General features: G+C 43.9%; 1 protein-coding gene across 1 annotated transcript in view; it reads left to right on the top strand.

Moving 5' to 3' along the window:
• Positions 1 to 1,763: 1,763 nt before the first annotated feature.
• Positions 1,764 to 21,349, top strand: part of wnt1 (wingless-type MMTV integration site family, member 1) — a 36,469-nt gene continuing 16,883 nt past the window's right edge. The window contains exons 1-4 of the mRNA XM_043681732.1: positions 1,764 to 1,904; positions 2,450 to 2,622; positions 3,323 to 3,576; positions 7,784 to 8,049. Coding sequence (XP_043537667.1) covers positions 1,764 to 1,904; positions 2,450 to 2,622; positions 3,323 to 3,576; positions 7,784 to 8,049 — 834 coding nt within the window. The remainder of the gene's footprint in view (positions 1,905 to 2,449; positions 2,623 to 3,322; positions 3,577 to 7,783; positions 8,050 to 21,349) is intronic.

The following is a 21,349-nucleotide window of genomic DNA, read 5'->3' as shown; positions in this document are numbered from 1 at the left end:
TTTCTGGGACTAGTTCAGGATCTGAATTGTCTATTGTATACACACACAAATTCATGCAGAGTGCGTTTTAAATACTGCGTTTCTCTAAATAAACAGATTACTTCAGCAAAATCATTTCCTAATGCTCAAGGAATCTATTTTGAACACTTGCAAAAGCGACTAGGAATTTTATGTCACTTCATTGTTAAAAATCACACAACACCAGGTTATAGTCCAACAGATTTAATTGGAAGCACTAGCTTTCGGAGCGTCGCTCCTTCATCAGGTGGTTGTGATGAAGGAGCGTCACTCCGAAAGCGAGTGCTTCCAAATAAACCAGTTGGATTATAACCTGGTGTTGTGTGATTTTTAACTTTGTACACCCGCAGTCCAACACCGGCATCTCCAAATCATGCCACATCATGTTAGAGATACAGAGACTGGGGTTTGAACATATCGAAAATCTTTAAGGAAGTGAGGACTGCAGATGCTGGAGATCAGAGCTGAAAATGTGTTGCTAGAAAAGCGCAGCAGGTCAGGCAGCATCCAAGGAGAAGGAGAATCGACGTTTCGGGCATGAGCCCTTCATTCCTGAAGAAGGGCTTATGCCCGAAACGTCGATTCTCCTGCTCCTTCGATGCTGCCTGATCTGCTGAGCTTTTCCAGCAACACATTTTCAGCTCGGATAAATCTTTATACTTGTGCCAGATTCTGAAAACGCACGAACGTTTCTAAAACATCACACGCTCTGGAAATGTAGCAGATACACCTCAGCATGGTGCTAAAAACAAATCACTGTTCATTGGTGAAAAGTCTAATCGGACTGGATGCCAAACACGTGAAACTAACTCTAGTTTATCAAGGCTACGGCCAATATATTAAAACAGCACGTGAATTTTATATATTATTCTAAATATTCCAACGAGACTAAAGATGTGTTTCACAGACTACAAGGAAATCGTTTGCGCCTTGTTGCTGAATATATTTCTGCTGCTTTGAGAGTATCGGGTTTTGGAGCCATGTCAAACTCTACCGATTGAGGACGTTGCAATCATCTGAAGTTGCCTCGCACTTTCACTTCTGACGCCTCGGGAATGGCAAGCGTTGAAGCCATTTTCCTCGTGGGTAAGAAGCAATGTCACATTGAACTAAGGCCCCGGTGGAAACGGTCCCGGCGTCCTCTCCGTTGCTCTGACGGCTCGAGAGCGCCATCCCAAGGACAGTCATCATCAGGAACACCCCCCAACTTGTCTGAAGAGGCAATTTTCAAACCCCTCAGCAACAATATATCGATCTTTTAAATCACCCCATATTGCTAATCTGAGAACAGGTCTACTGGACAAATAGTGGTAGTATACTTTGTTTCTTCCTTTTCTCGGTTAAAAATCACACAACACCAGGTTAGAGTCCAACAGGTTTATTTGGATGTACTAGCTTTCGAGGTGCTGCTCCTTCATCAGATGGCTGTGGAGCAGGACCATAAGACACAGAATGTTTAGCAAAAGGTTACAGTGCCATGCAACTGAAATATATTAAACAAACTTAGATTGAGTCTTTCATCTTTTAGAATGCTTTTGCTAGTTTCGGTTCGTTAATATGCAAATCCCAGAACTTTTAAGTCACAATCAGTGATTCCTGAAGAAGGGCTATACCCGAAACGCTAATTTCTCCACCTCCTGACGCTGCCTGGCTTGCAGTTTTCTTCCAGCCTCCTGCCTGTCTCTTTTGGATTCCAGCATCTGCAGTTTTTTTGTGCCTCCAACTGCATTGAAATAGTAGCCGCCATGGATGATAATTCACACCGTTTCCAAACGATGATGGCTGCTCCGGTTGCTTTGACATTGACACCATCTCTAGTACATGAAATGATTCTAAGGACGCGACAGGAGCCGTTTTCACAGCGTGCCCAGCTGGTCCACCTTCAGGTAATTTCCCAGTTTTTGAGGGGCGGGGTGGGGTGGGAGTTGGGGGAGCGGTTTAATAAAGCGGAAAATTGAGAGTTTAAAACGTTGCCACTTGCTTTGAAGGGAGACTGGAGAAGCAGTGAAAGTCGCTGCCCCATAACGTTGGAGAAAATCCCAGAAACCAACCCAAAATCAATGATTCCCTTATTCCAGGGTTGGCAGGAGGTGTGTTCTTGTGGTACAGTGGTAGTGTACATACCTCTGAAGCAGGTGGGGTTTGAACCCAGACTTCCTGATCCAGAGGTGTGTTATACCATCTCTGAACGGGGTGGTTAGAACATATTTAAAATGTTGACCAGTTTATCAAGTGGGCGATTATATTTCGATGTCTATTCTAGTCTCTTCAGCTGCTGTGCCGTGATATTATGGGACTGAGGGAGAGGAATAGTTTCTCGGCTTGTTTGTCACTGCGCAACACACACTCAGATGCTTGAAAGCAAGCTGGCTGGGTCCGTGACAGCTCCCAACAAACTCACAGTCACCTTCAGCCAACTTCACTTTGCAAGCGAAAGAAAAACGAAATAAAGAGCAAACGGCGACGGAGGCGTCAGGAGCGGTTTCAGTGCTGGGCTCCGGGCGTCCCTCGCATCGAGTGTGTGTGTGAGCCACAGTTTGGAAAAAGCGACTTCAGGGAGCACCGCGAGAAGAGAGTGGTCCCCGCGAATGAGACAGCATCACTGTTCGCTTGACAGAAATGCCGACCCCTGCGAGGCAAGGAGTGAGGCCATTTGCTGGAGAATTGCGGACACGTTCCTACACACAGTAGCGGCTGGTTGACCGTCCCGGTAAGGACTTGAACAATCAGATTCGCTGGCTTCCATGGGCATTAAACCGCTTGAATGGGCTGTCTTCCAGCGAGCGGATGATAGACACTTTGATGGACAGCTCTCGGCTCGGATCGCGCAGGCGATAGGGGAAGAATGTGTCCCCTTCCTGCCATTGTTCCTCTAAACTGGGAGGTTTGTCCGCCACTTACAGCACCCCCCCCCCACCCCAAATAAAAGCTCGTCCTACAAACTTATAAGAAGGCAGCAAATCCCGTGATGAAACTTCTGTGATCAGGGCACCCTGCACTCATTGGCGAAGGCTAGACCTGGTTGTACACAAACTTGCCATCTTTTCCACAATCGAATTCGTGTCTGTACTGGGCGGGGGGGTGGGTTCACCCACCCACCCACCCACCCCCCAACTCCCGCCCCCACCCCCCTCCACTCGAACATAAGCCCGAATAAGTGTCTTTAACAAATGAAAGAGCCCACCAGCAGCAGGGACAGGTGCGAGAGCAGTTCTATCAATGCCATCCGAGTAGTGGGTCTATTTCTGGGCACCATTCTCCAAATTGCACGTTTTGTTATTTTGTTTGTGTGTGTGTGTTTCAGGGGCATTGTAAACATTGCTTCCTCCTCCAACTTGCTGACCGACTCCAAGTACGTCCAGCTGGTTTTGGACCCGAGCCTACAGCTGCTGAGTCGAAAGCAACGGAAACTGATTCGCCAGAACCCGGGCATTCTGCACAGCATCACCGGGGGAGTGCAGTCCGCCATCAGGGAGTGCAAGTGGCAATTTCGCAACCGACGCTGGAACTGTCCAACCAGCCAGAGCTCCAACATCTTTGGCAAAATCGTTAACCGAGGTAGGCTCGGCCAGGCCAGGGGCACCTAGGCCACTTTCAAATCGATGCCTCCCAGCTCAAGTGTAGCCCAGTCCAGGTCCAGATGGCGAAATAGACCCGTTGACCCATCAGATTGGGCCCATGTGCAGACATAAAACAAAAAAAAAGCCTCATGAGGTTCCCTGTTTAGTGTTGGTCAGTTCCGACCTGAAATCAGCCGACCCAAGGTGGATTGAACTGAGAGCCCATGGAACACAGTGTCCCGGACCCATTCCCGGCCAAGTTAGCCTATTTCCCCCCACCCCCTCCCCCCGCAGAACAGCCTGCCCAGGCAAAGGTATCGAACTGTGGCAGCATCCAACAGGCCGCAGCTCGACAGGTTACCAGGCCGGCTGGGATTGAGGAATCAAACTCTTCACCACAGGCCGAGATTCTTCATGAGGAGAATCTCCCCCTCCCCACACACACGCACACACACACACTCGCACACAGGTAACAGGCTAGTCTATTGTTGTCTCACTGAGTATTTACTAGGGCCAGCATCTTTATTGGGCTGAATGGCTGCATTCAGCCGGTCTGCGCTACGGTAGCCATCCCCCTCTGTCCTGACACTGTATCTCAGCTGCCGGGCGAAGGTTGGAATTTGCTTTCTCTGGGCGGCACGGTGTTAAATCGATGACAGGATCTGATAACCATTGCGTGCTGAACGTTAGGGACCGGCGTTACTAACCTTGATCTCGCTTGGGGCTGAATGGTTCCACCAGTTTCAATGCTGATGTGCAGCTCATTCGAGACCATTCTATCAGTCCTTGCCGATGTCCAGTTTGTTTCTTTTAAATATTCCTCCAGTGAATTAGTTCTCTTCCTCATTCCCTACGTTTAACTATTTTAACTAACAGTATTCTTTTTACTCGCCGGTGTTCTGATGCTTTCTGCTGTGGTTCTGGTTTTTGTGTGCACCTTTCTCTCTCTGTCTTTCCCTATTTCCTTTGGACACCTCTCCCCGCCCTGCCTCTCTGTTCGCTCTCATTATCTCGAATTCGCTGTACACATGACTCTCGCTGTGTTTACTCAACAGTTCGACGTACCGCCGTGTCCTCCGCATGTCTTCATCGCTCTAATAGGTTCTTCGCATTTGATGTGGAGTGAATGTCTGAGCGAGTGAGTGAATGGGTGCATGCGTGTGTGTACGTGGGTGAGTAAGTATATAAGTGACTGTATGTGAGAGAGCATGAGTGTATGTGAGCGTCTGAGACAAAGGGGGTCCGTTTGCGTGAGTGTGTATATGTACGCTTGAGTGTGCGTATCTGTGTGTGTGTATATCTGTGTGAGAGAAAGTGTGTGTGAAAGAGAGTGGGTGACTGTGTATGCGTGAGAGAAAGAGTATGTTGAGAGAATGACTGCGTGAGTGAGTGAGAGTAAGCGAGAGTGTATGAATGAGTGCATGACCATTGCCTCCCCAATATGATAGAGTGTCTATATGCATGTGAGAGAAAGAGATTGTGGAGTGAACGCATTGGTATGTGTGTGACAGAATGTGTGCATATGCATGTGAGAGAGTGAGTGTGTGAATGTGAGAGAGATTAAGTGTGTGTGTGAATGTGCGAATGAACTTGTGTGTGAAAGAATGTGTTTGTGCGAATGTGTGCCAGAAAGCGAGAATGAGCTTGTGTGTATGAATGTGTGAATGTTCGTGAGACTGAGTATGAGAATGTATGTATGTGAGTGTGTGTGTGTGAATGTAGGTGAGAGTATGAGTGAATATGTGCTTATGAGAGTGTGTGTGAATGTATATGAGAGACAGAATGAGTGTGTGAGATACTGTGTGTGAATGTTTATAGGTGTGTGCACAAATTTGTGTGTGAGAGAGACAATGAGTGTTTGAATGTGTGTATGAGCATGTGAATGTGCATGTGTGAATGAGTGTGGGGAAGTGAATGTATGAGAGTGTGTGTAAATGTGTGTTTGAATGTGTGAGAGTGTGTGTGAGACTGAGCATGTGAATGCGTGCATAAAAGTGTGTGAATGTGTGTGAGATAGTAGGTATGAATGCGCATGAGAGATTGAATGTGTCAATGTGTGTGTGTCAAAGACTGAATGGGTGTGAAATTGAGCAAATTAATATGTGCATGGGTGTGTATGTATGCATGAGAGAGGGTGTGAATGGGTCAGCATGTGTGTGATTGTGTGTTTATAGGTGTGTATGTGCAAATGCGTGTTTGCATGAATGTACACGTGTGTAAATGTGTTTGTGTGAATGAGTGCCTGACTAAGTGCATGACTGTGTGAGAATGTGTACAGTATTTGAATGTTAGAGAGTGCGTGTGAATAGGTGTGAGACTGTGCATGTGTGTGCTTGTGTGTGTGCATGACTGAATGTGTGTTTAAATGTGTGTTTGAATGTTTGAGAAAGTGTGTGAATGTGTCTGAGGCTGAGCATGTGAATGTGCACGTGAGAGAGCATGTGTGAATGCGTGCACGTGAGAGAGCGTGTGTGAATGTGCATGGGAGAGAGCGTGCGTGAATGTGCACGAGAGTGTGTGTGAGAATTTGCACATGAGAGAGCATGTGAATGTGCACATGACAGAGTGTGTGTGAATGCGTGCACGTGAGAAAGCGTGAGTGAATGTGCACAAGAGCTTGTGAGAATGTGCACGAGAGAACGTGTGAGAATGTGCACGAGAGAGCGTGTGTGAATGTGCACATGAGAGAGCGTGTATGAATGTGCACGAGTGTGTGAATGCGTGCACGTGAGAGAGCGTGTGTGAATGTGCACATGAGAGCGCGTGTGTGAATGTGCACGAGTGTGTGAATGCATGCACGTGAGAGAGCGTGTGAGAATGTCCACATAAGAGAGGGTGAGTGAATGTGCACGAGAGAGCATGTGTGAATGTACACATGAGAGTGTGTGTGTGAATGCGTGCATGTGAGAGAGTGTGTGTGAATGGGCACGAGAGAGTGTGTGTGAATGCGTGCACATGAGAGAGCGTGTGAGAATGTGCACGAGAGAGCATGTGAGAATGTGCACGTGAGAGAGCCCGTGAGAATGTACACGTGAGAGAACGTGTGAGAATGTGTGTGAATGTGCACGTGAGAGTGTGTGTGTGAATGCACGCACGTGAGAGTGTGTGAGAGGATGAGCGTGAGTGAATGCGTGAATGCGTGTTTATGTGCATGTGTGTTGGTGAATGTGTGCTTGTATGAATGTGTGTGTGTAAGAGAGACAGAATGTGCTTGTGTGAGATGGACCACATGAATGTGTGTTAGAGTGAACAGGAGTGTCTGAGATAGTGTGTGTGAGAGTGAGTGCATGAGAAAGTGTGAGACAATATGTGTGTGAATGCAAGCGATTGTGTGTGTGAGTGTGAGAGAATGTATGAATGTGAGTGTTTGAACGTAAGCGTGAGGGAGTGAATCTGCAATGAGTGAGAGTGTGTGGGAATGTGTGTGCGAATACATGTGACAGAGTGTGTGAATGTATGAGAGACTGCAACAGAGTGAGTGTGAGAGAAGAGATGTGTTTGTGGGAGTGTGTTTGAATGCGTGTGTGTGAATGTGTGTGAGACACTGAGTGTCTGTGTCTGTGTGAATGTGTCTGTGTGTGAGAATGTGTTTGAGGAAGTGCGTGTGAATATTTGAGACTCTGAGCATGTGGATGTGCACACGTGTGTCTGAGAGTGTGTTCGAACGTGTGAGAGAGTATGTGAATGAGAGACTAAGCATGTGAATATGCGCATGAAAGAATATGCGAATAGGTGCGTGTTATGTGAGAGATTGTGTGTGAGGATGAGCGTGTACAAGTGAATACCTGTTTGAATGTGGGTGTGTGAATGTCGGTGCGTGTTCCGCTCTCTCTCTCTCGCACATGTAGTATCTCATGCTCCCCATCCCTGTGTGTCTTTTGTTTTTGTTTTGCTATCTCTGTCTCCAAATCTCAGTCTCTCACTCTATATCTTTACGCCCTTGCCTCCCACTGTGCCGTTCCTTCTCGGCCCCTCTCTTTCAGGCTGAGGGTGTTTCTGTGGGACTGCTTCAATTTCTCTCTCTCTCTGCTTCTGCACTCGGGTCTGTACCGCTCCTTCTATTCCTTCGGAGGAGAGACTTGGCTCTCCGATGTGTGGTTACCGGGGGGGGGGGGGGTCTCTCTCTCTCTCCCTGTCCGGTGTCTGGATCTCTCTCAGTCTCTATCCCTCCCTCTTAATTCTTTCCCGGTTTCTTGTCCCTGCAGGTTGCAGAGAAACCGCTTTTATCTTCGCCCTGACCAGCGCGGCGGTAACGCATTCCGTGTCCCGCTCCTGCTCCGAAGGCTCCATCGAGTCGTGTACCTGCGACTACCGGCGGCGGGGACCGGGCGGGCTCGACTGGCATTGGGGCGGCTGCAGCGACAACATCGACTTCGGCCGCGTCTTCGGCCGCGAGTTCGTGGACTCAAGCGAAAGGGGCCGGGATCTGCGCTATCTGACCAACCTGCACAATAACGAGGCGGGCAGACTGGTAATGCATGCCATGGTTTCCCTTTGCCCAGTGGGGCCAGGTGTAACTGTGTTTAAGACAGAACCTCGGCAGCGAAACATTTCCAGGAGGTGTTAGGAAGGCACTAGTTCCGGGCCAGTTCAAATCACAGGGATTGAAATCTGGGAGGCGTCCGAACTCCAGCTATGAGGGAACGAACACGATCCAGGTGTCGTTTCTCAAGGCTCTTCCATACAAATCCTAACCCACTAAGCAGCACTTACAGTAACAAGTGTTTGGTCCTTGGCTGAGCGGCCAGAGTTCGAGCCTGCTCACGCAGACAGGAAAGACCCAGCAGAGGGGCTGGTGCGGCTGTGGTCTGGGCACTGGCGAGGAGATGGGAACGCTCATGGGAGGGTTCTGCTTCACACCGGTCCCCCCATCACGAGCAGGCGGCTTGAAATTCCACATCTGGACAGAGAGCCTGGCTGTTCATTCAGCCAGTGCGCAGGGCCAAAGGGCTCCTGGCTCCAAAAGCCCCCTTCACTGGCCAAGGACATTCTCCCGGCAAGTGAGGTCTTTTTCAACAGACTAGTACAACTGTCCATGTCATGTCGGCATAAGCAGTTTGGAGACTCCCAGCTCACGTCAGTAGTAATGGTCCCTGTCAAGCCCCACTCAGAATCTTGTATGTTTCAATAAGAACACCCTTCATTCTTCAAAACTCTAATGAATAACAACCCAACCTGATTCGCTGTTCTTGATAAGTCAACCCCTTCATCCCAGGAATCAACCTCATGAATCTCTTTTGAACAGCCTCCAATGTTGGTATACTCTTTCTTAAATATGGAAACTAAAACTGCATGAGGTACTCCAGGTGCAGACGCACCAACACCCTGTAGTGGTAACAAGACTGTCCTATTTTTAAACTCCAACACTCCCCCCCCCCCAGTAATAAAGGCCAAAATGACATTATCTGTCTTAACGACTTGCTGCACTTGCATGCTAATATTTTATACAAATGAAATGGTTCTTTCAAAGTTCCCCACAAATACATGACCCAGTTTAATTTGTGGCTCGATTCAATCAGTGGCCCGGTTCAATCCCTGTTACAGTTTAATCCATAGTCCAGACAACGGTGCTGAAAACACTCCTTTCCAAACTACACAGCCTTCAACACTAAAAACACCAGACACCTTTTTGCTTAAATAGATTTTAATGATGAATATATATGCATTGTTTAGGGGCAGCACAGTGGCTCAGTGTTTAACACTGCTGCCTCAAAAGCACCAGGAACCCGGATTCGATTCCAGCCTCGGGCGACTGTCTGTGAGGGTTTCTGCCGGGCGCTCCAGTTTCCTCCCACAATCGAAAAGTGTGCAGGTTCGGTGAATTGGCCATGCTAAATTGCCCATAGTGTCCAGGGATGTGTAGTTGAGATGCACTAGTCAGGGTAATAGAGTAGGGGATTGAGTCTGGGTGGGTTACTCTTTGGATGGTCGGTGTGGGCCTGTTTCCACACTGTAGGGATTCTATGATTAAAATAAGTAGGTGTAAAGTGATCTCTTATATTTTACAGCAATTTAGTTATCAGTTAACATCAATCTTCTGGTGAATAGGTTTGTAATAATACAACTTAGAGTCATAGAGATGTACAGCATGGAAACAGACCCTTCGGTCCATGCCAACCAGATATCCCAACCTAATCTCGTCCCACCTGCCAGCACCTAACCCATATCCCTCCAAACCCTTCCTCTTGATATACCCATTCAAATGCCTTTTAAATGTTGCAATTGTACCAGCCTCCACCACTTCCTCTGGCAGCTCATTCCATACACGTACCACACCCTCTGTGTGAAAAATTTGCCCCATAGGTCTCTTTTATATCTTTCCCCTCTCACACTAAACCTATGCCCTCTAGCTCTGGACTCCCCGACCCCAGGGAAAAGACTTTGCCTATTTACCCTATCCATGCCCCTCATAATTTTGTAAACCTCTATAAGGTTACCCCTCAGCCTCCGACGCTCCAGGGAAAACAGCCCCAGCCTGTTCAGCCTCTCCCTATAGCTCAAATCCTCCAACCCTGGCAACATCCTTGTAAATCTTTTCTGAACCCTTTCAAGTTTCACAACATCAGTCTCTTATGGGGAACCTTGTCAAACGCTTTACTGAAGTCCATATAGATCACATCTACCAGTCTGCCCTCATCAATCCTCTTTGTTACTTCCTCAAAAAACTCAATCAAGTTTGTGAGACATGATTTCCCACGCACAAAGCCATGTTGACTATCCCTAATCAGTCCTTGCCTTTCCAAATACATGTACATCCTGACCCTCAGGATTCCCTCCAACAACTTGCCCACCATCGATGTCAGGCTCACTGGTCTATAGTTCCCTGGCTTGTCTTTACCACCCTTCTTAAACAGTGGCACCACGTTTGCCAACCTCCAGTCTTCCGGCACCTCACCTGTGACTATCGATGATACAAATATCTCAGCAAGAGGCCCAGCAATCACTTCTCTAGCTTCCCACAGAGTTCTAGGGTACACCTGATCAGGTCCTGGGGATTTATCCACTTTTACCCGTTTCAAGACATCCACCACTTCCTCCTCTGTAATCTGGACATTTTGCAAGATGTCACCATCTAATTCCCTACAGTTCTGAAACAAGTGTTCTCTCCCTGCCAAATTGTAAACGGGAATCATCTCATATCTCTAATTTTGTTACCAATTGCACCGTTTTCTGTGGCACAGAATTCCACAGGCTCACTAATCTCTGAGTGATGACATTTCTCCTCATCTCAGACCTAAATGACCTACCCCATTTCCTTAGACTGTGACCCTTGGTTCTGGACTCCCCATTCATCTGGAACATCCTTCCTGTGTTTGCCCTGTCTTGTCATTGCTGGTCAAGATATAGGTCACAACTACGGCTTTGCTCGTGTTTCTGAAAGCGTTATTGTCAAAATTGCATTTTACGGTGTTGGTATTTTGCTGTTACTATGGTGTTTTATGATACATGATAAAAGGAGTGAAGACAGCCATTTGCAAAGTGTGCCATCTGTTTGAGAACGTGGTCCAGAATTGTGATGGACATAGGTAGCTCGGGTATAGCAGCAAAAGTGAGGGGTGGAAAAGTAAAAGAATTGGAGCAATGCAAAGTTTGGATACAAAGAAGAACAAGCGCACAAAGAAGCATGATGCAGCTTAACAAGCCCGATCAAGGACAAAAAGCATACTATCAGGCTGTGAACAAAAATGCGGCAAAATAGCAAGCTCACAAAAAATGGGCTTGAAATATAACATCTGAAAAGACAAACATGCGCACAATGCAACTTGAAGAGAAGCGAGCTGCAAAACATAGAACATAGAAAGTAGGAGCAGGACTAGGCCATTCAGCCTGTTGAATTTACTCCACCATTGAATATGATCATGGCTGATCATCCTACTCAGTATAGCTACAATCTCACCACTCTCTGGATTAAGAAATTTCTCCTCATCTGAAATAGTGAGTTCCATGATCTACAGTCCAATCATGGGAACTGTTTCAGAATTAATAGGATCTTGAAAGGTGACCACCAATATTTTAGTACTCTGGATGTAGATTATTGGGCCCTGGGGATTCATTGGCCTTTCATCCCATCAACGTCTTCAACACCATTTTCCTACTAATACTGATTTCTTTCACTTCTTGTCTCTGATGAGATTCTGTGTTCCCAACAATTTTTGGGATGTAATCTGTTTTCTCCTTTGTGAAAGTAGAACCAATGTATGTATTGAATTAAAACAAAGAACTGTGGGTGCTAGAAATCAAACAAAAACAGAAATTGCTGGAGAAACTCAACAGGTCTGGCAGCATTTGTGGAGGGAAAGCAGATTTAACAACTTGAGTGCAGTGATGCTTTTTCAGTACTATTTATTTGGTCTGCCATCTCTGTGTTCCTCATTATAATTTTCCCTGTTTGTGTCACGGATCTACTTTTATCTTAATTAATCTTTTTCCCTTCATGTACCTATGGAAGCTTTTACAAGAAGTTTGTATGTTCTCCGCAAGATTAGTCTCATAATTCCCCCTCTTTAAAAATCTCTTTGCTCTCCTTTGCTGAAATCTCTACTGCTCCCAATCCCTAGGTCTGCCATTTTGTATGTCCCTTCCTTGAATATAATACTATCCCTAATTTCCCTTGTGAGCCATAGATGGGCCATCTATTTCTTTTTCTTTTCGTGCCAGACAGGAATGAACAATTGTTGCAGTTCCTCTATGTACTCTTTCAATGTCTGTCATTGACTATCCATCATCATCCTTTTGAGTAACATTCCCCAATATACCATAGCTAACTCACACTTCATGTCATAAAAGGTTCCTTTGTTTAGATTTAGTATCGTAGTCTCAGAATCAACTATGTCACTCTCTACCTTAAATGAAGAATTCTACCATATTACAATCGATCTTCCCTAAAGGAGCTCGCACAGCGAGATTGCCAATTCTTCCTTTCTCTTGACACAAGATCCAGTGTAATATGGCCTGTTTTCTAGTTGGTTCCTCAACATAATTGATTCAGAAAATTATGGTACATTTGGTACACACTCCAGGAATTCTTCCTCTCCTGCATTGTCACTGATATGATTAAGGTCACCCAGAATTACAGCTTTATTGCTTGCATCTCTAATTTCCTGTTTAATGCCATCCCCAACATTACCACGACAGTTTCCATGTCCAAATATAATCCTTACTAATATTTTCTACCCCTTGGCATTGCTACTTGTGCAGATTCCATTTCACTGGAATAAATATCCATTCCCACAATTGCATTAACCTCTTTAACCAGCAATGCTACCCCACCTCCATTTCCTTTTCATCTGTCTTCTTAAAAACTGAATATCTTGGATATTCAGTTCCAATCTCTGATCACCCTGTAGCCACATAATCCCAACTATATGATACCCATTTATATCTATTTCTGTGACTAATTCAACCATTTTACTGCAAATGTTTTGTACATTGAGACATAAGGCCTTAGGCTTGTCTTTTTAACATTCTTAGTCCCATTCATTACTTTGCACTATGGCCCTGCTTCATTCTTGCATTTTAATTCTCTGCCTAAACCCTCTCTTATTTCCCATTCTGTCTTTTGTTTTTGCCCTTGTTTCTCTTTCTTCTGTCTCCTCTTCCGTCTTCCCACCCTCTCCCTATCTGCACTACAAATACTCTCCCAAGGATATCAGTGTCAGTCCTGCCCAGCTTTTCTGGTCCACCTCTCCCAGAACTAGTCCCGAAGTCAGAGGAATCTGAAACTCTCCCCCTTGCAACATCTCCCCAGCCACTTATTGGATTGATATATCCTGCTATTTCTACTCTGATCAGCATGTGGCACTGGTAGCAACCCTGAGATCACTACCTTTGAGGTCTGACTTTTTAACTTGGTCCCTAACTCCCCATATTCAGCTTTTAGGACCTCATCCCATTTTTTTTTACCTATGTCATTTGTATCGATGTATATCACAATCACTGGCTGTTCACCCTCCTGCTCCAGAATGTCCTGTAGCTGCTCCAAGACATCCTTGACCCTAGCACTCGGAAAGTAACACACCATCCTGGAATCTCATTTGTGCTAGAGAAACATCTATTTCCCTTACGTTTGAATCCCTTATGACTAATCCATTGGCTCTGTAATATTGGCTATACTGGAGAGGTTATAGAATAAATCAGGATATACTGATGTGTACAAAAGGCAGCATACTAATCATAGGTGAGTTTAATTTTGAAATAGATTGGGATGGTCGAATTGGCAGAGGAAGCCATGAGGAAAAGTTGACAAAGTGTATTTGAGACAGTTTCCTACAACAATATGTTGTGGATCCAACCAGGGATCAGGCTATTTTAGATCTGGCAATGTTTAGTGAGGCTGGTTTAATAAAATGATGTCAGAGTAAAAAACAACCTCAGAAATAGTGACCATAGTAGAATGTAGCATTCAGTTTGAGAGGGAGGAACTTGTTTCAGAAACAACTGTACTAAGCTTAAACATGGGCAATTACAAAGGAATGAGGGCCGAGCTCACTGGAATGGACCGGGAAAGGAGTTTAGCAGCAAAGATGTTTAAGGAACAATGGCAGACTTTTAAGAAAATAGTGCATGGCTCACAGTAAAGGCACATTCCAAGGAGGAAGGAGGAGTTTAGGAAAAAGGATAAAGGCAACTTTGGTTAACCGAGGAAGTTAAGGATAGCGTCAAATTGAAAGAAAAAGAACATAAAATGAGTTGAAGATTAGTAGCAAGCCAGAGGATTAGGAAAGTTTTTAAAACCCATGAAAGACAACAAAAAAAAAACAGGAAGAAAATAAACCTGAAGGGTAACTTGCAAGTATTATCAAGACAGACAGTAAGGGCTTCTTTAAACATATGCATCGGGGAGAGAAGCCAAAGTGAACAGAGGCCCCTTAGAGAACGAGGCGAGGGAACTGATAATGGGGAACCAGTAAATCGCAGAGGAGGTGAATAAATACTTTGCATCAGTCATCACAGTAGCAGACATTAATAGCATCTGAAAATCACTAAATAATCAAGGGAGGGGGCAAAAGGGGGAGAAGAAATAAACACAATAACTGTCATGAGAAAAAGTGCGAGGGAAACTAATGGCGTGAAAGATCAACTCGATCCTGTATCCTAGGCTGTTAATAAAGTAGCTACAGAGATAATGGATGTATTGGAAGTAATCTTCCAAGAATCTTAAGATTCTGGAAAATCCCAGAGGACTGAAAACTACCAAAGTAACATGTTTGTTTGAAAAGGGGATGCAAGAAATGGGTAACTATAGGCCAGTTAGCTTAAACTTTGTGATTGGGAAAAAATTGAAGTTTTTTTATAAAAGATGTAATAGCAGAGCATTTAGAAATACATAATATGATCAAGCAGAAGTCAGCATGATGTCATGAAGGGGAAATCATGCCTGACAAAATTACAAGAATTCTTTAAGGAGGTAACAAGCAGTATTAAAGGGGGAAGCGGTGGTTGCAATATATTTGGATTTTCAGAAGGCACATGATGAGATACCATACATTAAGCTGCTTCATAAGAACCCGTGGTGTTGGGGGCAGTATATAAGCATGGATAGAGGATTGATGACCTAATAGAAGACAGAGTGTTGGGATAAGGGGGCCAACTGTAACTAGTGTTATACTACAGAGATTAATGCTGGGGCCACAACCTGTTACAATATATATTAATGACTTGGATGAGGAAGATGAATGTACAATTGCCATGTTTACAGATGATACTAAAATAGGTGGGAAGGCAACCAGTAAGGATGACACAAAGTCTGCAGAAGGATATAGACAGGTTAAGGAATTGGGCAAAAATATGGCAGATGGAATTTAATGTGGGGAAATGTGAAGTTATGCACTTTGACAGGAAGAATAGAGGAGCTGCATATTATCTAAATTGAGTAAGATTGCAGAATGCTACAGAAGAGGGATTTGAGAATCCTCATCCATGAATCACAAAAAAAAAACTAGCATCCAAGTTCAGCAGGTAATGGGAAAGCAAATGGAATATCGTCGTTTATTTCAATGGGAATGGAGTATAAAAGTAGGGAGGCTTTGCTAAAACTATACAAAGCACTAAGTAAGTCACAGCTGGAATACTGCGAACAGTTTAGGCCCATTATCTGAGGAAAGATAGACTGGCATTGAAGGCAGTCCAGAGAATGTTCACTGGGCTGATAGCAGATATTGAGGGACTACCTTATGAGGACAATTTGAATAGGTTGGCTCTGTACTCACTGGGATTTAGAAGAAGGTGAAGCAACATTATTGAAACATAAGAGATTCTTAAGGGACCTGACAGGATAGATGCAGAAAGGTTGTTTCCCTTGTAGGACAAGAGGGCATAATCTCAGAATAAATTCTTGGACATTTAAGAAGAGATAAGGAGGAATTTCTTCTCTCAGAGGATAGTGAATCTGTGGAATTCTTTACTCCAGGGAGCTGTCAGGTCTGGGTTATTAAATATATTCAGGGTTAAGATAAACAGATAATTAATCAATAAGGGAACCAAGGATTATGGAGAAAGGACAGGAAATTAGAGTTGAGAATTATCAGATCAGCCATAATCTCATTGAATGGCAGAGCAGGCTCAATGGGCTGAATGGTCTATTTCTGCTCCTATGTCTTATGATTTCTATAGCGTTCACTCATTTATTTCTCCTTTCCATTGCAACAGAACTAACTGTGCTGCAATGAATTTGGCTTTTGCTACTTTCCTCAGAGAAGCCATTCACCTCCCCCCCCACAACAATATCCAAAGCAGTATATGTGTTTTGCTGGGGAATGGCTACAGTGGATTGCCTGCCTAGTTCCCTTACTCTACCCAGTGATCATCCTTTAGATTTGCCTGTGAAAATCAAACAATATCAATTACTCAAGGGCGCTTCTCTGAACCTCTGCACTATTGCCCTTACAAACGATCAACCCAAAATAAAGATCTTATAAATTATAAGCAATAAAAATGCTCACAATGAAGGTTTGGTTTGGGGGCAGGCAAAGGGGAAGCAAAGAAAGCAAATAGTTCACAATGGAAATTAAAACAAGGAAAAAGATAGCAGTTCAAGGGAAGCGAGGATATAGCCGAGGCGTTGAACAGGAATTTTGTTCTGGTCTTTACAGTGGAAGACACAAATAACACGCCAATAACTGATGGCAAGGAGGCTACAGCAGGGTGAGGACCTAGAAATTATCACTAAAGAGGTAATGTTGGGCTAATGGGGCTAAAGCTGGACAAGTCTCCTGGCCAAGATGGAATGCATCCCAGGGTACCAAAAGAGATGGGGAGGGGGGAATAGCAAATGTGCTTGTGGTAATTAGCCAAAATTTGCTCAACTCTAGGGTGGTTCCAGCAGATTGGAAAATAGCAAATGTGATGCCACTGTTTAAAAAAGGAGTTGGACAAAAGGTGGATAACTATAGGCCCATTATCTTAACTTCTATAGTGGTGAAAATGCTTGAATCTATAGTCAAGGAAGAAATAGCAAGACATCTGATAGAAATTGCCCCACTGGGCAGATGCAGCAAAGGTTCATGAAAGGCAGATCAAGTTTAACTAATTTATTGGAATTGTTTGAGGACATTACAAGCACGGTGGACAACAGGGAGCTAGTGGATGTGGTGTATCTAGATTTCCAGAAGGCACTCAACAAGGTGCCACACAAAAGGCTGTATAAGATAAAGGTGCATGCGTTATAGTTAATGTATTAGCATGGATAGAAGATTGTTAATTAACTGAAAGCAAAGAGTGGGAATAAATGGGTGTTTTTCTGGTTGGCGATCAGTGGCTAGTGGTTTGCCTCAGGGATCAGTGCTGGGACTGCAATTGTTTACAATTTACAGAGATGATTAACGGTTGGGGACCAAGTGTAGTGTGTCAAAGTTTGCAGATGACACTAAGATGAATGGTAGAGCAAAGTGTGCAGAGGACCGGAAATTCTGCAGAGATATATAGATAGTTTAAGTGAGTGGGCAAGTGTCTGGCAGATGGAGAACAATGTTGGTACATGTGAGGTCATCCATTTTGGTCAGAAGAACAGCAAAATGGATTATTATTTAAACGGTGAAAAATTGCAGCATGCTGCTGTGCAGAGGGACCTGGGTGTTCTTGTACATGAATCTCAAAACGTTGGTTTGCAGGTGCAGCAGGTAATTGAGAGGGCAAATGGAATATTGCCCTTCACTGCTAGAGAGATGGGGTTTAAAAATAGGGAGGTTATGTTGCAGCTGTATAGGGTACTGGTGAGGCCACACCTGGAGTATTGCATGCAGTTTTGGTCTCCTTACTTGAGAAAGGATGTACCAGCACTGGAGGGGGTGCAGAGGAGGTTCACAGGGTTGATTCCAGAGTTGAGAGGGTTGGCTTATGAGGAGAGATTGAGTAGACTGGGATATACTGATTAGAATTTAGAAGAATGAGGGGGTATCTTTTAGAAACATATAAAATTATGAAGGGAATAGATAAGATTCAAGCAGTGAGGCTTTTCCACTGGTGGGTGAAACTAGAACGATGGGGCACAGCCTCAAAGTAAGGAGGAACTTCTTCACCCAAAGGCTTGTGAATCTGTAGAATTCTCTGTCAAGTGAAGCAGTTGAGGCTACCTCGTTGAATGTTTAGAAGGCAAAGATAGATAGATTTTTAAACAGTAAAGGAATTAAGGGTTATGGTGAGCGGGCGGGTAACTGGAGCTGAGTCCATGAAGATCAGCTGTGATCTTATTGAATGGTGGAGCAGGTTCGAAGGGCCAGATGGCCTATTCCTGCTCCTATTTCTTATGTTTTCACAAAGGAAGTAAAACAAGGGGGAAGTAGCCACAATGGGGTTTAAACAAGGAAAAGACTAATTGCTCATTATAGAGTTTAAATGAAGGGCAAGTAAGCCATTCATGTTGGATATTAAACAGCTCTCAATGGAGAGCTTCAGAAGGTGAAAGTAAATAGTTTATATCAGAGTTTGAAGAGCAAGCAATCAGTTTACAATAGAGATTAAACAAGGAGAAAGCAAACTGGATCGAGTAGAGTTTCAACAAAAAAAAGTAAACTGCTCACAATGGAAAGTTTCAACAGAGGGAAAGTAAATAGCTCTAATTGAATTTAAATAAGGGAAAGTAAACAGCTTACAATGGGGTCTAAACAGAAGAAACTAAACAGTTCACTATGCAGGTAAAAGAAAAGAAATTAAGCACAGTATCAACTTGAATCTAGGTTCGTGGGTGAGATAGAACTCACTATCCAACAGATAGAGTTTTTTTTTGACTCCTCAGACACACAGTTCATTCACATCTAATAGCACACGCTCCCTCTTTATATTTGTTCAGTCACTTAATTCAATAATTAAACAGTCAGCAATCGAACCCTTGCTATACCGTCAGATTCTCCAGTTCAAAATAAAACTTTTATGGACAAACAAACAACAGAACAGAAACTAATAAAAATGGACCAAGGATTATTTTCATATTCTGTGTCTTATCTGAAAATACAACCTTCCACAGCACATCCCCTTTTCTTTCAATAAAAATCATGTTTCTTCACAAAACCAGCTGAACATCAGAAAATACATCATTTTTATATCTCCTCATATCACCAGGTGTTCCTCTTTAAGGATCTTCAATAATTTATTAGAACAAATACCTTTAGTCACAAAACTATCCAATAATTGGCAAACTGCATTCACCCACTTTGTGCTGCAGATATCTTTGCCTTCTAACAGTTCCTTCACTTGCACAAGGTCCACCTTCAACCTTTTCTTGGTGACAACCTGTACCAAAGGAAGGATTACCCATGTATGATTCTACAGGCAATTGTTTTCTCAGAATTGCCCTTAAATGGGATTTCCTTCAGAATATTACAAAAACATGCCTCCTGCATTCATTGTTTCTACTAGTGTCAGTGTTTCAGCAGCTAAGGTACTTTTAACCATTCTTTTTTTATTTCTTGGCTTCCCAGGCCAACGGACAACATTTATCATCATTATTTCCCATTACCAATACGATGAAGCAAAAACAGAAATTGCTGGAGAAACTTGGCAGTTCTGAAGAAGGATCACTGGACTTGAAACGTTAACTCTGCTTTCTCTCCACAGCTGCTGCCAGCCTTGCTGAGTTTCTCCAGCAATTTCTACTTTTGTTTCAGATTTCCAGTTCTTTGTTTTATATTACTATTTGATAGACTCTGCCATACCAGAATAGCCACCTGGAGGTCTTGCATGTACACCAGGTGATAAAAAGGGCCCGGTTTCATATATTCTGGGTTCCATAAGACTTGAAAATTGAGTATGCATTTTTGCGTAAATGCGAACTTAATTTTGTTAATGTTTCATTTGTCCTCAAGACTTCTTCATCAGTCACATGCTTCATTGTAGCATTCAGTCCCAATATACCATAACTGTCCATTCAGACTCGACCTGATGCTCATCAGTTTATTTGTAAAATCAGACTTCTTAATTGGTTTATCTCATCCCTTGAATACACATCTTTTAAAGGCCAGTTGATTAGAGTTCAGAACTAACATATTCCTGCAAAAATGAAGGATGAGGATGGCAAGATGCAGGAGCCTTGGCTGACAAGAGAAATTGAGTTCAGTCAAAAAGAAAAAAGAGGCATACGTAAGGTTTAGGAAACTGAAGACAGACAGAGCCCCTGAAGAATACAAAGATAGTTGGAAAGAACTCAGACAAAGAATTAGGAGGGCTGAAATGGGCCATGAAATGTCTTTGGCAAACAGGACTGAGGAAACAGCATTATATCATATATAAGGGGCAAAAGGGTAGCGAGGGAAAGGGTGGCTCCATTCAAGGACAGAGGAGAGAATTTATGCGTGGAACCAGAGGAAGTGGGTGAGATCCTTGATGAACACTTTGCATTAATATTCACAAAAGAGAAGGACATGGTGGATGGTGAGTCTTGGGAGAAATATGTTGATATTCTGCGGCATGTTAATATTAAAAAGGAGGTGGTGCTGGGTGTTTTAAAAAGCATTAAGGTAGACAAGTCCCCAGGACCTGATGGGATCGATCCCAGAATGCTGAGGGAAACAAGTGTGGAAATTGCTGGGACCCTGTATGAAATCTTTGTATCCTCTTTAGTCACAAGAGAGGACTCAGAGGAATAAAGAATGGCAACATCATTCATCTGTTTCAGAAGGGCAACTGGGACAATTCAGGAAATTACTGGCCTGGGAGCCTTATGTCAGTGGCAGAAAAACTATTCAAGAAGAGTCTTAGCGATAGGATTTACTCACTTTTGGAAATATATGGACTTTTTAGCGATAGGCAGCATGGCTTTGAATGGGGAAGGTCGTGTCTCAAAACCTTGATTGAGTTTTTTGAGGAAGTGACAAAAATTATTGATGAGGGCAGGATGGTAGATGGACTTGCGCAAGGCCTTCTGACAAGGTGTCTCATGGCCAGACTGATACAAACAGTGAAGTCACATGGGATCCACAATGAGTTGGTAAGATAGATACAGAACTGGCTCAATCATAGAATACAGAGAGTAGCAGTGGAACGTGTTTTCCTGACTGGAGATCTGTGACCAGTGGTGTTCTGCAGGGATCAGTGTTGGTAGTTAGTATATGATTTGGAGGATAATGTAGGTGGATTGATTAATACGTTTGCAGAAGACATAAAGATTGGGGGAGCTGTGGACAGTGAAGAGGATTATCAGATGATACAGCAGGACATATATAGGCTGGAGACTTGGGCAGAGAAATGGCAGATGGAGTTTAATCCGGACAAATACAAGATGATGTACTTTGGAAGAGCTAATGCAGGAGGGAAGTATACACTAGATGGCAGAACTCTTA

The sequence above is a fragment of the Chiloscyllium plagiosum genome, chromosome 43 (genome assembly GCF_004010195.1).
Source record: "Chiloscyllium plagiosum isolate BGI_BamShark_2017 chromosome 43, ASM401019v2, whole genome shotgun sequence".
Classification (NCBI taxonomy): Eukaryota; Metazoa; Chordata; class Chondrichthyes; order Orectolobiformes; family Hemiscylliidae; genus Chiloscyllium; species Chiloscyllium plagiosum.
This window is presented reverse-complemented; position numbering and strand designations above follow the sequence as displayed.